General features: G+C 36.0%; 2 protein-coding genes, 1 non-coding gene and 4 pseudogenes across 11 annotated transcripts; 4 read left to right on the forward strand and 3 right to left on the reverse strand.

Annotated features, from left to right (window-relative positions):
• The first annotated feature begins 2,649 nt into the window (after positions 1-2,649).
• gyg-3 lies at positions 2,650-3,328 on the forward strand (annotated as a pseudogene). Its single transcript has 3 exons — positions 2,650-2,766; positions 2,822-3,133; positions 3,186-3,328. Coding segments are annotated over exons 1-3 (572 nt in total).
• Positions 3,329-3,369: 41 nt separating this feature from the next.
• Positions 3,370-10,306, reverse strand: Y73F8A.32 (uncharacterized protein). 2 transcript variants are annotated; one of them, NM_001392446.1, is made up of 8 exons: positions 10,091-10,306; positions 9,693-9,804; positions 8,979-9,075; positions 7,552-7,651; positions 7,144-7,228; positions 5,402-5,598; positions 3,624-3,684; positions 3,370-3,557 (listed from the first exon to the last, which is right to left on the reverse strand). In NM_001392446.1, exons 7-8 carry the CDS (start codon positions 3,667-3,669, stop codon positions 3,421-3,423), a joined length of 183 nt encoding a protein of 60 aa, NP_001379261.1. In that variant the 5' UTR covers positions 3,670-3,684; positions 5,402-5,598; positions 7,144-7,228; positions 7,552-7,651; positions 8,979-9,075; positions 9,693-9,804; positions 10,091-10,306; the 3' UTR covers positions 3,370-3,420. The 2 variants fall into 2 exon arrangements, 1 of the variants encoding a protein (NP_001379261.1); NR_063183.1 differs by having other exon boundaries at positions 3,413-3,557; positions 10,091-10,122.
• Y73F8A.33 lies at positions 4,359-9,798 on the forward strand (annotated as a pseudogene). Its single transcript has 14 exons — positions 4,359-4,709; positions 5,123-5,362; positions 5,409-5,720; positions 5,765-5,866; positions 5,906-6,054; positions 6,481-6,627; positions 6,675-6,811; positions 6,857-7,103; positions 7,146-7,234; positions 7,287-7,695; positions 8,950-9,104; positions 9,152-9,349; positions 9,397-9,492; positions 9,539-9,798. Coding segments are annotated over exons 1-14 (2,892 nt in total).
• Positions 10,307-10,351: 45 nt separating the features above from the next.
• On the reverse strand, positions 10,352-10,982 carry Y73F8A.37 (annotated as a pseudogene). The gene is made up of 4 exons: positions 10,892-10,982; positions 10,729-10,843; positions 10,520-10,687; positions 10,352-10,468 (listed from the first exon to the last, which is right to left on the reverse strand). Coding segments are annotated over exons 1-4 (491 nt in total).
• A 475-nt stretch (positions 10,983-11,457) lies between these two features.
• Positions 11,458-13,628, forward strand: anr-3. Its single transcript, NR_101984.1, has 2 exons — positions 11,458-11,552; positions 13,091-13,628.
• On the reverse strand, positions 12,956-17,392 carry ari-1.4 (the record flags this gene model as incomplete). Of its 4 annotated transcripts, NM_001047595.3 has the most annotated exons (7): positions 12,956-13,179; positions 13,252-13,524; positions 13,580-13,700; positions 14,545-14,972; positions 16,137-16,556; positions 17,232-17,300; positions 17,345-17,392. In NM_001047595.3, 7 exons carry the CDS (start codon positions 17,390-17,392, stop codon positions 13,081-13,083), a joined length of 1,458 nt encoding a protein of 485 aa, NP_001041060.1. The 4 variants fall into 4 exon arrangements, with proteins under 4 accessions (NP_001041060.1, NP_001255869.1, NP_001255868.1 ...); NM_001268939.3 differs by lacking the exons at positions 17,232-17,300; positions 17,345-17,392 and having other exon boundaries at positions 13,081-13,179; positions 16,137-16,526; NM_001268940.3 differs by lacking the exons at positions 16,137-16,556; positions 17,232-17,300; positions 17,345-17,392 and having other exon boundaries at positions 12,968-13,179; positions 14,545-14,969.
• Positions 17,393-18,069: 677 nt separating this feature from the next.
• On the forward strand, positions 18,070-19,008 carry Y73F8A.1173 (annotated as a pseudogene). The gene is made up of 3 exons: positions 18,070-18,135; positions 18,676-18,883; positions 18,934-19,008. Coding segments are annotated over exons 1-3 (349 nt in total).
• The last annotated feature ends 581 nt before the right edge of the window (positions 19,009-19,589 follow it).

Here is a 19,589-nt window from a genome sequence, read left to right on the forward strand (position 1 = left end):
CCCGCGTGGTGTCTGCTGCTACCTTATGCTACCTAATTGTAAGAAAGGAGGTGTAGAGAGGAAAATTTCGAATAAAAACACACGAAATAGTTCAAGTTCCCATTATTCAGAAAAAAGATTGTTTAGAAAGAATAATATTGTTTTTAAATTACTCTGAAACAGGGGTGTGCGGCAAATCTCAAAATTTGCCGATCTCGGCAAATTCGGCAAATCACTTTTCCCAATATTCGCCGAGCACGGCAAATTCGGCAAATTTGCCGTGCATAACAAACTCCGAAAAATTTGATATTTTTTCAATGTTTTTCGGAGCATCAAAACTACTAAATTTTTAACAGGCACCTGTTTTCGGAATAAGTTCCGTGTAGTTTGTCTGCTTAAACATTAAAATAACTCAAAATTGTGTACTTTTACAGAATTTTTTGGGAAAAAATCAATAGTTTTGGTCAAAATTGTATTGTCAAATTTTTGATGAATTCCGGAAATGTTGTGATAGATTTGGATTCTAGATTTTTTAAAAATATTATTGAAAGTTTGTGGACCAGGAAAGTAAATTTGAGCCGCGCTAAAGAGGTTTTTGTGTCGAGTTCCAATTTTCACAGTTATATACTGGCACAAAAAAACAAAAATAAAAATTATGGAATTCCGGAAATGTTTTGATAGATTTGGATTCTGGTTTTTTTTTAAATATTATTGGAAAGTTTGTGGACCAGGAAAGTAAATTTAAGCCGCGCTAAAGAGGTTTTTGTGTCGAGTTCCAATTTTTACAGGTACTAGTAGGCGCAAAAAAACAAAAATAAAAATTATGGAATTCCGGAAATGTTTTGATAGATTTGGATTCTAGATTTTTAAAAAATATTATAGGTGAGTTTTTGGGACAGGAAAGTAACTTTAAGCCGCGCTAGAGAGGTTTTTGTGTCGAGTTCCAATTTTTATAGGTACTAGTAGGCGCAAAAAAACAAAAATAAAAATTATGGAATTCCGGAAATGTTTTGATAGATTTGGATTCTAGATTTTTTTTAAATATTATAGGTGAGTTTTTGGGACAGGAAAGTAACTTAAAGCCGCGCTAGAAAGGTTTTTGTGTCGAGTTACAATTTTCACAGGTACTAGTAGGCGCAAAAAAAAAAAATAAAAATTATGGAATTCCGGAAATGTTTTGATAGATTTGGATTCCAGATTTTTTAAAAATATTATAGGTGAGTTTTTGGGACAGGAAAGTAACTTTAAGCCGCGCTAGAGAGGTTTTTGTGTCGAGTTCCAATTTTTACAGGTACTAGTAGGCGCAAAAAAACAAAAATAAAAATTATGGAATTCCGGAAATGTTTTGATAGATTTGGATTCTAGATTTTTTAAAAATATTATAGGTGAGTTTTTGGGACAGGAAAGTAACTTTAAGCCGCGCTAGAGAGGTTTTTGTGTCGAGTTACAATTTTCACAGGTACTAGTAGGCACAAAGAAACAAAAATAAAAATTATGGAATTCCGGAAATGTTTTGATAGATTTGGATTCTAGATTTTTTAAAAATATTATAGGTGAGTTTTTGGGACAGGAAAGTAACTTAAAGCCGCGCTAGAAAGGTTTTTGTGTCGAGTTACAATTTTCACAGGTACTAGTAGGCACAAAGAAACAAAAATAAAAATTATGGAATTCCGGAAATGTTTTGATAGATTTGGATTCTAGATTTTTTAAAAATATTATAGGTGAGTTTTTGGGACAGGAAAGTAACTTAAAGCCGCGCTAGAAAGGTTTTTGTGTCGAGTTACAATTTTCACAGGTACTAGTAGGCACAAAGAAACAAAAATAAAAATTATGGAATTCCGGAAATGTTTTGATAGATTTGGATTCTAGATTTTTTAAAAATATTATAGGTGAGTTTTTGGGACAGGAAAGTAACTTAAAGCCGCGCTAGAAAGGTTTTTGTGTCGAGTTACAATTTTCACAGGTACTAGTAGGCGCAAAAAAACAAAAATAAAAATTATGGAATTCCGGAAATGTTTTGATAGATTTGGATTCTAGATTTTTTAAAAATATTATAGGTGAGTTTTTGGGACAGGAAAGTAACTTAAAGCCGCGCTAGAAAGGTTTTTGTGTCGAGTTACAATTTTCACAGGTACTAGTAGGCGCAAAAAAACAAAAATAAAAATTATGGAATTCCGGAAGAAGATGAGGGATTTTGACCTGGTCAATCATTCGTCCAAGGGGCGCACTTACTGACCCCCCCCCCCCCTTTTTTCACTCGTTTTTCTCATTTTAACTTGAGCATCGGTTCTCTTTAGTTTTCCTCTGTTTTTCGAACAAATTTTGTCGAATTTTAATGAAATGTTCATAAATAATATGTAAAATAATCGATTATTTCACAAATTTGTCGAAATTTCGGCTTTTATCGTCATGAAAAATCACTTTTCCGTAATAATTATAGAAATTGACGATTTTGCCATTTTTTCAAGCCTTTTTAGAACTTTTTCGAGTCTAATATTCGCACAATTTGATCGATTTAGCAGAAAAAAAAATTATGTTTCATTTCTCCAGTGTCCGTGTTTCTTCTATCTGTTTCCTTTTCTGTCCGTTCGGGTTTCGGCTCTATTTTTCCCAATTTTCTTGTGTTTTTTTATTAATTCTTCTCAATTTATTCAATTTCAGCTGTAAAGAATGACCGATGCGTGGATCGAGGGGCGGCAACGATCAATATGCTCAAGGAGCACTCACCCTTCTCAACTCGCTTCACGCATCGGCAACGGAAGAATTCATTGTTTGATCACTAATGAGGTGATTTTTCAATAAAAAAAAATCTTATTAAATAATTAATTAAATTAAATTCCAGATTTCGAATTCTGTCCGTGAAGAGTTGGAGAACAAATTCGACGAAGTGAATATCGTCGACTTCTTCAACAGCAACGACTCGGAGAATCTCTCGTTGATCGGCCGCCCGGATCTAGTGTGACCTTCACCAAATTCCACTGCTGGCGTCTCACTCAATACTCGAAGGCTGTTTTCTTGGATGCTGACACCATGATCATCAGGAACTGTGATGAACTCTTCGAAAGACCCGACTTCTCTGCCGCCGCCGATATCGGATGGCCGGATATGTTCAATTCGGGAGTTTTCGTGTTCACGCCGTCGCTCACCGTCTATCGTAAGTTTTTTTAAATGAAAAATTGAATTTTATTCCAATTTTTAATTTTCAGGAGCTCTTCTCGCTCTCGCCACCTCGTCCGGCTCATTCGATGATGGAGATCAAGGCCTACTAATCGAGTACTTCTCAAACTGGAATGATCTTTCATCGGCTCACCGGCTCCCGTTCATTTACAACATGACAGCTGGAGAATAAAGAAAAAGCTTAAATTTTATCTTTTTTTAAATTTGCTTAAAAATGTTCTTTAATAAAATTTATTTAATGATCTTCTGTTTTTTTTTAAAGTTTCAAAGAAGATTTGAAAAACAGAACAATACAGAGAAAACGTACAGGGAAAAACCAGAAGAGTCGGTCGGAGTGGAGAGGAGGGTCCTGGCGTCGAATCCATCTTCTTCCCAAGATGAGCTGGAAACCTTCGGGAAATCTGAAATTTTGTAATTGAACTAACACAGGGGAATTTGAAAAACGGAACAGCACAGAGCAAACTTACAGAGAAAACAAAAAAAACGGCAGTTGGTTGGCGGAGAAAGCAGCATCCTGGCGTCGATGATCTGGAAGTGAGAAATAATATTATGGGAACACTAAATTCTGAGAATACGTTTTGCGCAACAAACAAATATCTCGTAGCGAAAACTACAAAAATTCTTTAAATGACTACTGTAGCGTTGGTCCCATTTTGTATTGCTTTTGTAACTTATTGACGATTTTTTGAAGTATCGAAATGGCAAAAACCAACGAAAAATTCAATATCGAAAATAAATTCGTTTCTAAAGTCTAGCCAGTAAATCAACAGCTCTACAGTAATCGTTGAACGAATTGCTGCGGTTTCCGCTACGAGATATTTTTCGCCACAAGATATTTTGCGCGTCAAATATGTTGCGCAGTACGCATTCTCAGAATTTAGTGTTTCCCTAATACAGTAGGAATCGTATTTCCGAAATTATTTTCGAAAGAAAAATTTTTCGATTTTTTTCCGAAAATTTATTTTTTTAAACAGAATATTTATAGATTTTTCCGAAAATTTATTATTTTTACCGAAAATTTATCGATTTTTACCGAAAATTCATCGATTTTTCCGTAAATTTATTATTTTTTGGAAAATTTATTGAGTTTTCCAAAAAATTATTGTTGTTTCAGAAAATGTATCATTTTTTAAAAAGAAATTTTATCGGTTTTGAACGAAAATCTATTATTTTTTATGAAAATTTATCATTGTTTAAAGAAAATGGCTAGCTATATCCTGTGTGACAAATGCGATTACAAGTCAACCCTGCTGAATAACGTCACCAGACATCTCGGTTCGATTCACAATGCAACAGATGAAGACATAAAGGAATTCAAAAAGCAACTTGCTTTGAGCAGGTCCGTGGATCGAAATGGGGGTGTGGCTTGGGAGTGCACCACATGTGGATTGACTCTACCGTCCAAGAATGGATTAGTGACGCATCGAAGAAGAAAGCATCCAAAAGTTACAAATCTCCCCGATGCGCCTGTAGATCCTGCTACAATTTCACTCGAGGATGATATTATCGTTCTGCCACCACCTCCAACGGCGATACAGCCACCCCCAGCAAAGGTACTTTTTTAATGTTATTATGAATATTGTTTTGCCTAACCACAGGTGATTCTTGTCACAAGAGATACCGATTTTTTGGAATAAATTAAATTGATAATTTTGGAATAAAATTTAGTGATTTTTTTTTGGAAAAAAATATATTGATTTTTTTGGAATAAAATATATTGAATTTTTTGGAATAAAATTTTTTGATTTTTTTTGGAATAAAATATATAGATTTTTTTTAGTAATAAAATAATTTTTTTTTGGAATAAAAATTATGGAATTTTTTGGAACAAAAATTATGGTCTTTTTTTTTTGGAACAAAAATTATGGTATTTTTTGGAACTAAAAATTATGGTATTTTTTTTGAAATTTTTTGGAACAAAAATTATGGTTTTTTTTTTGGAACAAAAATTATGGAATTTTAACAGAAGATTTGTGTATCGGCTTCTGAGCACCGTTCTGTGACCTTGCGACAGCAATCCGCCGCCCCACGTAACAAGTCTAAAAACGCTGACGAAAATTCTGCAAAGGGGACCGTTCTATGCCCTGTTGAAGACTGCGGCTCGAATTTTGCAACTCGATTGGAACTGGCTCAGCACTTTTCAGAATTTCATGAGCCCGAATCGGAAGTTGAATATACTAACTTTCAAACTACGGTAGAATTCCAGGTGAACTGTTTTTAATGTAATTTCGAAAAAACAACCCACTGTTCAGAACTGGCTGAGTGTGCGAGAGCGAGATTCTTGCACCAGCTTCCGAGTTCGATCTAGCGAGGACATGTCGAGTCGACTCGCTGTGTATCGTATTTGCCGTCATGAAGGTCACTACAACTCGACTGCCAAGAAGATGCTCGTGGGCCCATCAAGGAAAATGACTGGATCTCATCATTGTCCATCGTTTCTGTCTATATAAAAAAGATGTATTGAGTGGAACTATTCAAGCGGTGGGATATTTCGAGCACTACGGACACGAAAAACGTCCAGGCTTCCGGCTGCTCAATGAGCAAGAAATTTCAAAACTTGTTCGGTACGCTATTTGGTTTAGAATTATTTGAAGATGATTTTTTAAAGGTTCATGAAAGACGGGTTTTCGAATGTTCAAATTATTCGTAAATGTGATAAGGAGTACGATCTGACAAGCCGACTTGCAAATATAGTACCATCTGATTTGAGGTAAGAAAAAAATAAATTATTTTTGAAAAATTGTTTTAGGTACTTGCGAAAAAAGTACAACCTTGCCGAAGGCCGCCTCGATGAAAATGATTTCATTTCTTTGCAAAAAAGAGTGGATAGAAATTGGCCGGAAGATGGCATCAGGTTTTTCTCACCACCAAGAGATGATGGAGCAGGTTTTTTAATGGGTATGTTGCAGGGGTGGGCGGCACTTGCCGGATTTGAAAATTTATGGTAATTTGTCGTTTTGCCGGATTTGAAAATTTATGGTAATTTGCCGTTTTGCCGGATTTGAAAATTTATGGTAATTTGCCGTTTTGCCGGATTTGAAAATTTATGGTAATTTGCCGTTTTGCCGGATTTGAAAATTTATGGTAATTTGTCGTTTTGCCGGATTTGAAAATTTATGGTAATTTGCCGTTTTGCCGGATTTGAAAATTTATGGTAATTTGCCGTTTTGCCGGATTTGAAAATTTATGGTAATTTGCCGTTTTGCCGGATTTGAAAATTTCCGGCAAATCGGCAAATGGACAAAAGGCTGTTTTGCCGAATTTATCGACAAAAGATTAGTATGAAGTAAAAACTCGGTTTTTTATTCCTCCATTTTATTGCAGTTGTTATGACACCTGACCAAAAAGAGCTGTGCGAGAGATACGGGAACGATGGAATCTGTATTGATGACACTCACAACCCATCTAAATACAATCTCAAGCTCACAACAATGCTGGTAGTAAATGGTCATGGTCGTGGAATTCCAGTCGGTAAGTTTTCTAAGTGTACGAAAGAGCTAAGCGCATGGAAGTTTCAGCCTATATGATCTCATCTACAGTAACCCAGGAAGATGTCAAGCAATTATTTGAATGCATTGTTAAAGAAATTCCAGACTTTCATCCACAATACTTCATGTCAGATGAAGCACATGCTTTCTGGAATGGATATAACTGTGTCAGATAGGTTTTAGATTTCAGCTTTAAAGTTTACGTTTTTCAGGTTCTCAAAAATCACAAAACTCAGCGACTCTGGTGCATCTGGCACGTGCAAAGAGCTCTCTTCGAAAATGCTGACAAACTTCTTCCAAAATGCGAGGCTGAGACAGTTAAAGGAACTCTGACATCGATGATGGGAGAGCCTACGAAAGCAAAGTATGAAAATCTTTTGGCTACACTATTGGAACATTTGGAAAATGATTGTGAGAACGGCAAACAATACGCGGATTACTTCAGAAGAAGTCATTTAGGTTTTTTATTTAATTTTCAGTTGAAGTAAATAAAACTTACAGATTATGATAAGTTGTGGGCTGGTTGCTTTCGTCGTGGAGCTCCTTTCCAGACGTCGATGTTCAGCGAAAGTTGGCACGCAGCTCTGAAAGTAATTTTTTAAAGAGATTAAAAACTGATAATATTTTTGGCTTATTTTTCAGAAAGAACACCTGCAACTCCACACGAATATTCGAATTGATGCCTTGTTGAAAGTGTTATATGATGCTTTTGAATGGGTGGTTCGCAAACTTGCTAAGCAGTCAGGACGATGTTTGAAAACCGCTTCAGCCCGTAAAGCGCAAAATTTGCGAAATTGTGCCAAGGCTAAGCTTCAAGCTGAGGATTACATCCTCTCACAAAACGAGAAAGGAGATTTCGAAATTGAGGCTAAAGCTTCTGGAAAAGTTTACACTGTTGAAGACTTACTGGGATGCTCTTGTGCCAAGGACGAGAACTGTCACTGTTCCTGTGGAGCTTGCTGGACACGTTTCCTTTGTACTTGTCCTGGCCAGAAAAGTGGTGTAAGCTGCAAACATGTCCATATGGCAATTGCATCAGGCCATTTGTTAGGTTAGTAATTTTTGATTCCACAAAAATTTAATTCCAAAAAAAATTACTTTTTTTTCCAAAAAAATTCCATATTTTTAATTAAAAAAAATTCCATATTATTAATTCCAAAAAATATCACTATTTTTATTCCAAAATATATCACTATTTTTATTCAAAAAAAATTCCACAATTTTTATTCCAAAAAGTACCACTATATTTATTCCAAAAAAAAATCCATAATTTTAATTTTACAGGGTGGGCCAAAAGTATGGTAACACGTTTGCAGCTCTATAACTTTACTAGTGGAGAGTTATTACATCAATTTGTACAAGTTTTGTTCTCCATAAAATACTGACCAGATGAACGTTTTGAATTTTCAAAATATTCCCATCCGCATCGCTGCAGGCCTTCAGAACTTTTTAGATCACGACCTTTATACACGCAAGTCGGCATTCTGCGGGATTTCTACATTTTTCTCGAGGAATCCATCAAGTGTCTTACAAGTTTTTATAGTTCAAAGAATGCTCTTGGTCTAGAGATTCTTTAAAAACAAAAATCCAAATAATTTCTATCACGGTATTTCTGTCATGGACTGCGGCAGTAGGTTAAGTCTTGAATGGCATAGTCGCCAGAAAGATGGATGTGAGCGGCGAGTAGCAGTATGCAGAAAAATTCATTTTAGTATTTTTCGAGACGTTTTGACCTGACTTTCCAGAATTTTTTCAGAAAATTGAGCTCGGATGATTTTGTGGGTCGTTACGCCTTGCGAAACCAAAAAAACTGAGTAAATTTCGCAAAGTTGAATTCATGAAATATTCAAAGGTTCTTGCTAGGCGCCAGTGTCGACACAGAAAATTTTTATATGCTACAAAAACAATCAAAAACGCTTCTTCACTTCTTTAATTTTAAATTTAACATAAAAATCATACATCTGAAAATTATTGGCGTGCGTGGGAGGTGTGTTTGTGTGGGAAGTGCCGCGTGCCAAATTACCGTTTTTTCGAAAGGGTTCGCCAAATTGTCGAGGTGATAAAGATCGCACCTTATTGGGAAACATTACAAATTTTGAGTCAAATTGAAGGACATTTATTCAGCTATCAGTATTCGATAGAAGAATGTACGTATGACGTGGCAGTCGCGCGAAAAGCTCATGTAAAAGAGCGCTTCATGTGTTACCATACTTTTGGCCCACCCTGTAAAAAAATTTATAATTTTTATTCCAAAAAAAATTCTGTTGCATCTTTATAGGCTCTAATATACATCTACTGTTTTTAGAAAATGAGACCAACACGCCTGCAACTGACCGTGATGATATGGACATGGAGCCATTCCAAAACATCCCTCTTCCAGCTCCACATCAACCATTCAATGCACCTTCGACGATGGGCTTCACGTATGAGGCTGAAAAATTGTACAATGAATTTATGCAGGTTGTAAAACTATGATGGTTTAGTATTTGAAATGTATTTTTTTATAGGAAAATGACGTGTTGTGTAGGAAGATGAGGCAATATAAGAAGTCAAGTAGCGCCGAGTCCCTGGAAACTATGCGAAAAAATCTCGAAATTGTTCGTGAAGCGAACAAGAATACTCCTGGAACCAGCCAGGTCTTAACAGTTCGCCGAGATGCTCATCTTCCATATAGAACAGCAACGCAGACTATGAATCGTATTGTGGTACTTACCAAATTTTGAACTATTAAGTATTTTCTATTAAATTTCAGCGACGCAAAAAGGGAGACAGAAAGCGATCGAATAAACTTCTAGCTTCTTCTTTGCCACCCAAGAAAGACGTGTCTATTTGCAGCAAATGCCACTTTGTAAAATTCAATTCAACCTATGTTTTTAAAATTTTATTTTATTTAGGCGGATCCCGTTCTTGATTCGGATATTCACGAGACAGACTTCGAATCAATCGTCACTGAATGGCTCCGATGCTCTACATGCAAGCTGCCCGTACACTTCGTCTGCTCACATGATGGTTGCCCCAGCTGTGGTGGCACTTTGGAGTCATACTTACCTGACGAAGTGGACACGCAGAACTCATCTTCCGAAGATGACGATCAGGAAGAGGGTGACGAAGAGAATCTGACAATTCGACTCGTTTCATCCCGAGCTGGTTGATTGATATCCTGAAAATAACAGCTATATTAAAAGTAAGGGTAATTTCAATTTTCAAAAATTTTTGTTGTTTTTTTTTGTTGATTTTTTGATTTAATTTGCTAGGTACCGTTTGGTGAGGATTTTATTTCCAAAAATTTGTGTTGTTTTTTTTGTTGGTTTTTTGAAATAATTTGCTAGGTACCGTTTGGTGATGATTTTATTTTCAAAAACGAAACAGATTTTTTCTACTAGATAAAGTGCTTCGAAATTTGGTCAAGTTTAAAAAAGATAGATTTTGAAAAAATAACAACACACTCGTCCATCACGTTTCGACTTGATTCGCTCATACTTTTTGGTTGACCATCTGGAGCCCTATCGAAAAGTGTTTCGATCGAAATAATTTCCTTTTTCGTCTCCTCATCCCAAAACTTCATTTCTCCTTTTGCGATATTTCCAAATCCACAAATCAAAACAATATTTCAAAATGCATTATAGAAAACATAGTTTCGTGGACCTTCAATCGTGTCGAAAATTGGAACTCCTCTCGGATTATAGAATGTTACTTTGGCTGGCATGTAACCATAGCAAATAGCGAATTCTCGGCCGTTGGGTTTCCACTTAGCACCGTAAATTGGGCTTTTTTTCCAAAGCAACAACTACAGACCCTCTTGATTGAATGTTGATAAGGTATAGCTGAAATTAATTAATTATTAGAAAGATGTGAGAAAAATTTAAAACGAACACTTTGCTCTCCATTGATTTGTCTTATCCACTTCAACAGAAGCAAGGCGTTGCCCGATTTGAAGAACGTACGATTGCCGACGACTGGGAACGATTCGGAGACTCGATGAACTCGTACGCGAGTGGATCCAACGGCGGGGACATAGGCATCCACATGATTTGGAGCAGGACCTGGCCTCAACGCGAAGTTAATCGTACTCTTCTCAGCAAGCTTGTGGATGTAACGGTTCCGGGTCGATCAACGCGAGCCTTTCCGAGCCGTTGCTGTTGAAAATGTCGACGGCAGTCACTTTTCTGATCCAACACTTCAGCCACAGAATTCGGAATCTGAAATTTTCAATAATTATTTCCGTGATAAAAAAAATGAATTCTTGCCGATGCGTGAAGCGAGTTGAGAAGGGTGAGTGCTCCTTGAGCATATTGATCGTTGCCGCCCCTCGATCCACGCATCGGTCATTCTTTACAGCTGAAATTGAATAAATTGAGAAGAATTAATAAAAAAACACAAGAAAATTGGGAAACATAGAGCCGAAACCCGAACGGACAGAAAAGGAAACAGATAGAAGAAACACGGACACTGGAGAAATGAAACATAATTTTTTTTTCTGCTAAATCGATCAAATTGTGCGAATATTAGACTCGAAAAAGTTCTAAAAAGGCTTGAAAAAATGGCAAAATCGTCAATTTCTATAATTATTACGGAAAAGTGATTTTTCATGACGATAAAAGCCGAAATTTCGACAAATTTGTGAAATAATCGATTATTTTACATTTTATTTATGAACATTTCATTAAAATTCGACAAAATTTGTTCGAAAAACAGAGGAAAACTAAAGAGAATCGATGCTCAAGTTAAAATGAGAAAAACGAGTGAAAAAAGGGGCGGGGTCAGTAAGTGCGCCCCTTGGACGAATGATTGACCTGGTCAAAATCCCTCATCTTTTCCGGAAGAATTGAACTCATCCCACCCCTCCCACTCCCCGACCGAAGCAGTTACCGACTGATCCAGGGAGGATGAGGGAAGCCTAACTCCTCGGTGTGTGTGACTTTTCCGACCTAGATTTACAATTTAATATCAAAACGGTTCACGGAAATAAGTAATGACTGTTGAAAAACTCAATAAAATCAATAAAATTCAATTTTCAGAAAACCAATAAAATTAAATTTCTCATTTAATGGATCTCTGAATGACTTTTTTTAATTTTTGCTTTTTTTCGAATATTTTCTTACTCTTTGACTGCAATATTAGTTCTAAAACTTGTAAAAAAGTTTTTAAAAAATATAGGCACTTTCATATTTATATGAATATTCGGTACGTTTCCGATTTCTGCCCCCCAAAATGTTTTTTTTTTCAATTTTTCAATTTAAATTCTCACGTGAATGTTTATTTCAAAACTATTTCAATTTTTAGGTTCAGAAAACAACACTACTAACTATAAGCCTGAAATTACAAAAAAAGTTCACGTTTCATTAATGAATATATCCAAAACATTTTGGGGGCAGAAATCGGAAAAGTACTGAATATTCTCCTAATCAGTTTAATCAGTCAATGGTGGAAAGGTTTAGTGCCAATAATGGCAATAATGCCTTATCAAGTTGGTATTCTGTTTGATAACTCGGAATCTATATTAGTATATTAGTTGGTGGACCGCCGAGCTATCAGATGTAGTTCAAGCAAGTAGTTCTTCCACTTTATACGAAGAACCGTGCATCACAATTCGCACACTAAAATATGCAAAATGTTTTGGATTGACACAACGAGTTGGGAAAACATTTTTTTGGATTTTCTCAAAAATCAAAAAACTATTCATGTCTAACATAAAGCGTTCCGAGAATTTAAAATTGTAAAAAATCGAAAATAAAATTCCTGTTTCAAAAACTTCACAAGAATATATTCTCCACTTGAATTGGCTTCGTATCTCATTCCAAAAATTCGGAAAAATTTAAATCATAGAGACCATCACTTCCCCAGTAATCCAAAAAATGAAAACAAAACTTTTAGAAACAGTAAATTTGTTCAAAATTATTATTTCCACAGCATCTAAACAGCCTATAAAATGCATTACATTCTCTTCAATTTGCTCTCCAGAATAATTATTTCTGCAACTTCTTTGAATGGCGACACAGTAATTTTTGGAACACTGATTGTGAGCAAGTTTGCAATTTCTGCATTTTTGGTCACTGGGTCACTGGCCAACAAAAATAAAAACGGAAATTTTTTTTGAAATCTACTGTTTCTAGAAAATTTAAAATTTTCGAGTTACTGGAAAGTTATTAAAGTGATTGTTTTTAAATTTCATAATTATTCTTTTGCCACATGGTTGACGTCAAAGAGCCCGTAATTAAAATATTCCTCCTTTGCTGTCACAACAGAAAAAAATGTTGTAGCAAAAAAAAAGAATTACGGTTTCAAAAAGTTTGTAAAATGCTAATAATAAATTATCATAGTGAGAATTTATATTTATCGGGTGTCAGTTGATATAAGAGAAGAGTAGGATAAGAACAAAATGATACGAGATCGATAGATTTCAAATAAATATACATAGAAATATTAAAATGATTAATTACTCGCAGAACACCCAACTATCAAGCTCGACACCTTCGGCACAATGATCGAGCATCTTTTTGCGGCGGAGCTCCACGTAGCGGTACTTGTCTTGGACCTGGAAATTGATAAAAATTACAAAATTTCAGCCCGGAAGATGTCGGCCGCATCTGAGTGTGCTGCTCCTCACCTTCCGCTTCAGTTCGGCCAAATCATTATCCTCCAAATCGCCTTCCAACATCCCGGACAGCTGCTCGGTCGCCAATTCGAGATCACTTTGATTCGTCTCGAACAGTGTCGTCATATTGTTCGCCTCCAGGTAGTAGGCGAAGGCGTAGGCATATTTCAGCGTACGGCGACACTCGCAAAGCGCATCGACCGCTCGTCGAAGGAATTGAACTTCGATCCATGACATTGAGAGTGCCTGCATTAGGTCCATTTTTACTTCCACTTTCGCGTAGAGCTGAAAAATGTTTGATGAAGCCCGGCAGATGTCGGGTGCTTTGAAAATAACAAACCTTTCCCTCCAACTTCATACTATTCTGATGGGCCATGAATCTATTATAGTAGAAAAGATATCGTTGTAGATTCTTTCTCGATAGCGAACGAGAGTCAGTCTTGTTGTCGTCTTCCACGTATCTGAAATAAAGCAAAATTTGAAAATTATGAAAAAATCTTTTTTGTTTTAAATTCGCGCCAAATCACCAAGTTTACTGGAGCGCACTTGCAATTTTTTTTTTTGTTGATATTTTTAAGCGCTAATTTGGCCTGGTTTTATGCACGCTCAATTTTAAAAAGTACAGACTCAAAATGTGCTGAAATTAACGAATTTTAGGGTGAAACTTCTCGAAAAAATTTCAAAAAACGCCAAATTGCAACCGCCGCACGCTTATTTCGCAATCCTCGCGCGACTTTTTTTCCACGAAAAAAGGCAACATGATGACGGAAAAAACGTGCGAGGCTTGCGAAATAAACGTGCGGCGGATGCGATTTGGCTCCGCCCACCTTTTAAAAATTCCCAATTTTACCTAAAATCTCCAATTTCGGGCATTTTTCCGTGTCGCAGAGGAGGTCTGACGTTGACTTTTTTTTTGAATTTTCATATATTTTTTGCATATTTTGGTGCATTTAAAGCCAATAGGTACCTTAATCAACGAAATAAGGTGAGATCAACGACCAAATTATGCAAAAAAGGATGATAATTCAAAAAAAAAAGGCAATTTTGAACCGCTGGGTAAGGAAAAAGTGGTCAAAATCGGAGATTCTAGGAAAAACTAGGTAATTTTTCGAATTTTCCTCACGAAATTCGTAGCTTCGAGCAAATATTGGGGATATACTTATCAAAAACGAAATAAACGAAAAAAACGATACTCCTTCTTTAGATTATAAATAATTGAGTGTTTGAGAAAAAAAAAACGCTAAAAAATCAGCAAGTGCGCTCCAGTGAACATGCCGGCGGGAAATTGCAGATCAATCTCCAAACCTATTGCATTGCGCATGATTCTTCCAATCTCCAAGACACAACCAACAGAATTCATATCTACACGATGAGCTCTTGCATGACATATGATTACATCCACCATTCTTCTCAATTGTCACTGAACACTTTGGACACGGTTTCGTGTTCGCATTAATCCAATTCAACGTCTCACTATCGTCACTACACTTTTTCCGCCACATCTTCATGTGCCGACAACTGAGCGGGTCGTGCCAATCCTGAGCACACGCGAAGCAGAAGCGCTCTCCGCACGTGCATACGGCTGGCTCCCGGTCGCTGGGCTCTCCTTTGACGGCTTTTCCACAGCCGGCGCCCGGGCACCATTTGAGTTGACTGTTCGTCTCGACGTAGCTCGAGATTATGAGCTTTCGATAGGCGGCAATGACGAATGGATCCGTTATGTATGACATTACCTGGAAAATTGAATAATTAGGGGATTCCCCCGGGATTTTAGGCGGTTTTTCTAGGGAAAATATCTGGAAAACGCGAAATTTCCCGAAAAAAACCGATTTGCAACATTGAAAAATTGATTATTTCGCAGTGGAAGCTATTTTAGGCACATTTGTTAACGTTTTACATATTTTTATCCGAAAAAAAAACGAGATTTATAGGCGAAATATCACAAAAAATCAATTAATTCACCCATTTATTGTGAAACTCGGTCAAAAATGAGTTTTACATGATTATTGGGGATTTAAATCAATTTTTAGTGTATTTCAATTGTAAATTCCTAGTTTGAAACACAATACTTTCGATTTTTCATCAAAAAATTGTCATATTTTACTATTTTTAGACGTTTTTTGTCTGCAAATCGATATAAAATACATTAACAGACGTCTGTAAACCTGTTTTGAAACAAAAATATTCGAAAAAATCACGAAAAAGTATAGGAAAACACGAAAAATCGCCTAAAATCCACCAATTTAATTAATTTATTGTCCGAGAGGAGTACACGGTTTGTCCGAGAGGACTACACGGCCGAGATTCCGACAAAGCTGAAAACGCGCGAAATTCAAATTAAATCGACAAAAAATTGAATTTTTGGGCAATTTTAAGCTTTTTTTGTGATGTTTCGCTAAAAATTTTCAGTTTTTTCTCTTTTTTTTTTCGAAAAAAAAAATGGGTTCAACTAATTTTCAAATGGAAAACAGCCAGTTTTGCCCCTGAAAATTAATTTATGGCAATTTTTCTGTAAAAAATTGCTTCGTTTTCCATAGTTTAACACATTTTTATTCAAAAAAAAAGGGGAAAGATCTGGAATTTTTCAACAAAAAAACCGAAAAATAAGAACACAAAAAGCGAGAGAAAAGCGCCGCAGGGTTGCAGCCGGAACCCCGCCCCCTTTGAACTCTGCCCCATTGCGAAATTGGCATAAATTTTCGAAACTTTGCTGAGATTTTGCGGAAATTGGCCTAATTTTGCTTAAATTTGCTGAAAAAATACACAAAAAATGTAGAAATTCAAAATTTTCGGGCCTTTTTTTGTGAAATTTCCTGAAACACAAGCTTCCAAACTGCGAAATTTGCAGTTTTTGGGGTTTGAAAATCGATTTTTCGTGCTTTTTCCAAGATATTAACCTTCTCATCCTCGATAAGCAACTTGCAATCCATCATCATACACTCGATTTCACTCTGTCCAACATCCACAATCTTCTCTGTCAAATAGGCTTTCCAGCACTCGTCACAAGCTCGGTGAGCACACGCCAGGCCTGAAAGCCTCGTCATCGAGCAGCACACATCACATTCAGCGTCTCCTCCGGGTGGTGGTGCTGAGGATCCGGCGGCTTCTTCCGACGACGACGTCTTCGGAATGACCTGAGCTTCGGCGAGAAACTCGGTTGTGTCGGAATGCTCGTAGAACTTGTCCAGCAGTCGATCCTTGTTCCATTTGAATTTGTGAAGGAGAATCCGACAGATTCCTGGCTCCACTTGAAGAATTGCCTGCACTTCGGAGATTGTCTTGCTCATGTCGGATTCCAGAGCAGTTGGGTCGAGAATCTGGAAAAAAATTCGAAAATTAGCGTTTTTTCGCGAAAAATTAGAAAAAAACTTGAAATTTTTGTGAAAAAAATCAATAAATTGAGCGATTTAGAGTGTCGAAAACTGGATTTTTGTGGGCTTTTTCAGGAAAATCTGACTTTAAACTAATTATTTCAATTTTACAGTTAAAAATCGTGTAAAATTCATTAAAAATGAGTTTTCCCGGCCCGAAAACGGATATTTGAGACAAAATTCGATGAAAATTGAGTGATTTTGATGAAAAAACACAAAATTACTCACTTTTCAGGTGATTTCGATGAAAAATGTGAGGAAAGCCCACAAAAATCAAGTTTTCGGTTTATTTCAACTTTTTTTAAAAACATATTTTCATTAAAAGGCAACAATTTTTCTGTTAAAAATCGCGTAAAATTCGCATTAAAATTCGCGTAAAAATCGCATTAAAAATGAGTTTTCCCGCGGCCTGAAAACGGATATTTGAGACAAAATTCTATAAAAATCTCGCTTTTTATGGAATTTTCCCTTCAATAACCATTTTCAGGCTGACTTTCCAACGAAAAAATCAAATAAATTCGTTTTAAGGCAGGTTTTGATGAAAAATCCGAGTTTTCAACACAATCGCTTGATTTATCGATTTTTCTCCGCGAAAAATGCAATTTTCTTCGAAAACCGCACTTCATAATTCGCTTTTCCTTGACTTTCACCACTCGAGCCGCTTTGCTGGTCCATATCATCGGAAAATTCCTGGAAAATATCGATTTTTTCTTAAAAAAATGGTAATTTCTCACTTCGTCCAAATCGTTGTTTTCATTGTAAATTTCGTCGTCCGAACTCATTCTGGCAATGGAAATTATTGGAAAAGTGGAAAAAATTGAGATTTTTGCAAGAGAAATGCGAATAATTTCGAAATATGCACAGAAACTCAATATATATAGAGGGCAGCGAGAGAGTGGCGGGGGTAGTGGAGACGCAGACATTGCTGCAGAGGAGAGGTTCTCGAGAACCGTTTTTTCCCGCTAATTTCTCAGAGAGCAAATCTGAGGAAATGAGGAAATTTAAGTTTTTTTGCGGAGAAATGCAGAAAAAACACAATTTTCTTGAAAAAATCAAAAAATCAGCAATTTAAACGCCCATTTTTCGATAAAAAAGCTATTGATAATTGATAATTGATGATTTTTGAAATTTAATTCTATTTTCGCAGTTTTCTTTTATAATTTTCATGAAAAATCACAGAAAAAAGCTTGAAATCCACTAAAAAATCATTTTATTGGCTATACGGTAGATTTTGTTGTGTGCAGTTCACGTTGACGACATATTGCGTATTTTTTTCGCGCGCCGCCGCACGGCCCGGCGAAAGAGACGTGGCCGCGAGAGCTGCGCCGGCTAGGCCACCGCCTCCTATGGTTAAGATTTTTGAACGAATAAACATTTTTAATTTGGCTGCTAAGCTCATTTATTTTCGTTTTTCTCGTTTTTTCTCATTTTTATCGATAAAAATATATTTTTTGTTGCAGCAAATCAAAAAACCGCGACAAAACAGCACTCAACCGCCAACTGGGAGGAGGAAAATCCGAAAAATGTGAGTTTTTTCCATCTAGTGAAAAAATCCTATAGAATTTGATATTAAAAATGCATTCATAGCATTTGTCTTGATGCCAGCTTTCGAAAAAGTACAAAAAAACGAACTTTCATGTCGAAAAAACCGAGAAAAATTGAAAAATGTGAAAAAAATGCACTACGGAGATTTTCGTGTCTGGAAAATCCCAACATTCCTATAGAATTTCGACATTTTTCTGACGTTTTTGCGTTTTACTGGACGAGATCTTTCTAAAAACACCAAAAAATCGAGGCCCCATGTTCAAAAAATTGACTTTTTTCAAAAAGAAAATTTCAGTAGTACTAAAATTTAAAAAATTTTTTTCCGAAAAACTGTATAGAATTTCGACGTTTTTTTGACATTTTCACGTTCTACTGGACTAGATCTTTCTAAAAAGACCAAAAAATCGATAGTCTATGATCAAAAAGTTGACTTTTTTTCAAAAAGAAAATTTCATATCAAATTCGAAATCAAATTTGTCACGAAGCTGATGTTGGACCTTTCATTAAAAAATTTTTCCAGGATTTTATACTCCAATTATTCGTCTTTTGGATACGTGATGGCTGATGTTTGGAATCGTTTATCGACTCATCGTTTAACGGGAAGCGCCTTGAAACCGCATAAATCGCTGCTGGAATGCAATTAACCTTGGTACTTTTCGATTCATTATCCAGGTAACAGTGGATGGCAATACTTCAGTATGAAGCAAGTGTACAATATTCATAATATGGTTAGTTTCCAATAAGATAATTGTAACTTAAAAAATCAGAATTTTTTTAGAATCAACCCGATTGCGAATGGATCGCGCTGCCACCGCCGCTGCCACATAAAGACGCCCGAATAGAACTCGTATAAGCCCCGATTTGGACTGACAGTTACACCACCTATGGAAGAAGCCCACGATGTTTTTGGAATCTAACAAACTCCTAATGAAATTTCCGAAAAAATTGCGTCAAGATAACTGGACAGAAGAAAAGCTAAAAGGAAATAATCTCTTATCGCAATTTCTAACTGATCACTTTCGGATTAGGTCTTTTTACAATCTTTAAAATTTTTATTGAATATCTTTTACATTTTTATCAAGTATTAACATTGTTATTTTTTTATTAATAAACGAATTTCAATAATAACACGCGTTTTTCAATAACCAAATGTGGTATTATACGATTTAGGGAATTTCAGGGCTCTAAAACTCGAAAAAATTGACCAAAATCGAGAAACATTGCGAAAAACTGTTTAAAGTGTCGATTTTCTTCAATATCAGCAACATACAATACTTTCAAATGATTATTTTCTGTAAATTCGATAAAAATCCATTTATTTTTCACAATTTCTGCCCGAAAATTGCCGAAATAACCAGCGTTTCTATAACTAAGAAAGCGTCGTCAATTAAAATGCCGCGTCCGCAAAATGTCGTACGAAACTTTTCGCTGAGT

Source organism: Caenorhabditis elegans, chromosome IV (assembly GCF_000002985.6).
Source record: "Caenorhabditis elegans chromosome IV".
Classification (NCBI taxonomy): Eukaryota; Metazoa; Nematoda; class Chromadorea; order Rhabditida; family Rhabditidae; genus Caenorhabditis; species Caenorhabditis elegans.

What these genes read in the sequence shown, in the direction of transcription:
- Y73F8A.32 (NM_001392446.1), bottom strand. Translation starts at nt 3,669, where the DNA reads ATGCTGCTTTCTCCGCCAACCAACTGCCGTTTTTTTTGTTTTCTCT. An exon ending in CCGTTTTTTTTGTTTTCTCT is followed by an intron (nt 3,558 to 3,623) that starts GTAAGTTTGCTC and finishes ACAAAATTTCAG; the next exon opens with ATTTCCCGAAGGTTTCCAGC.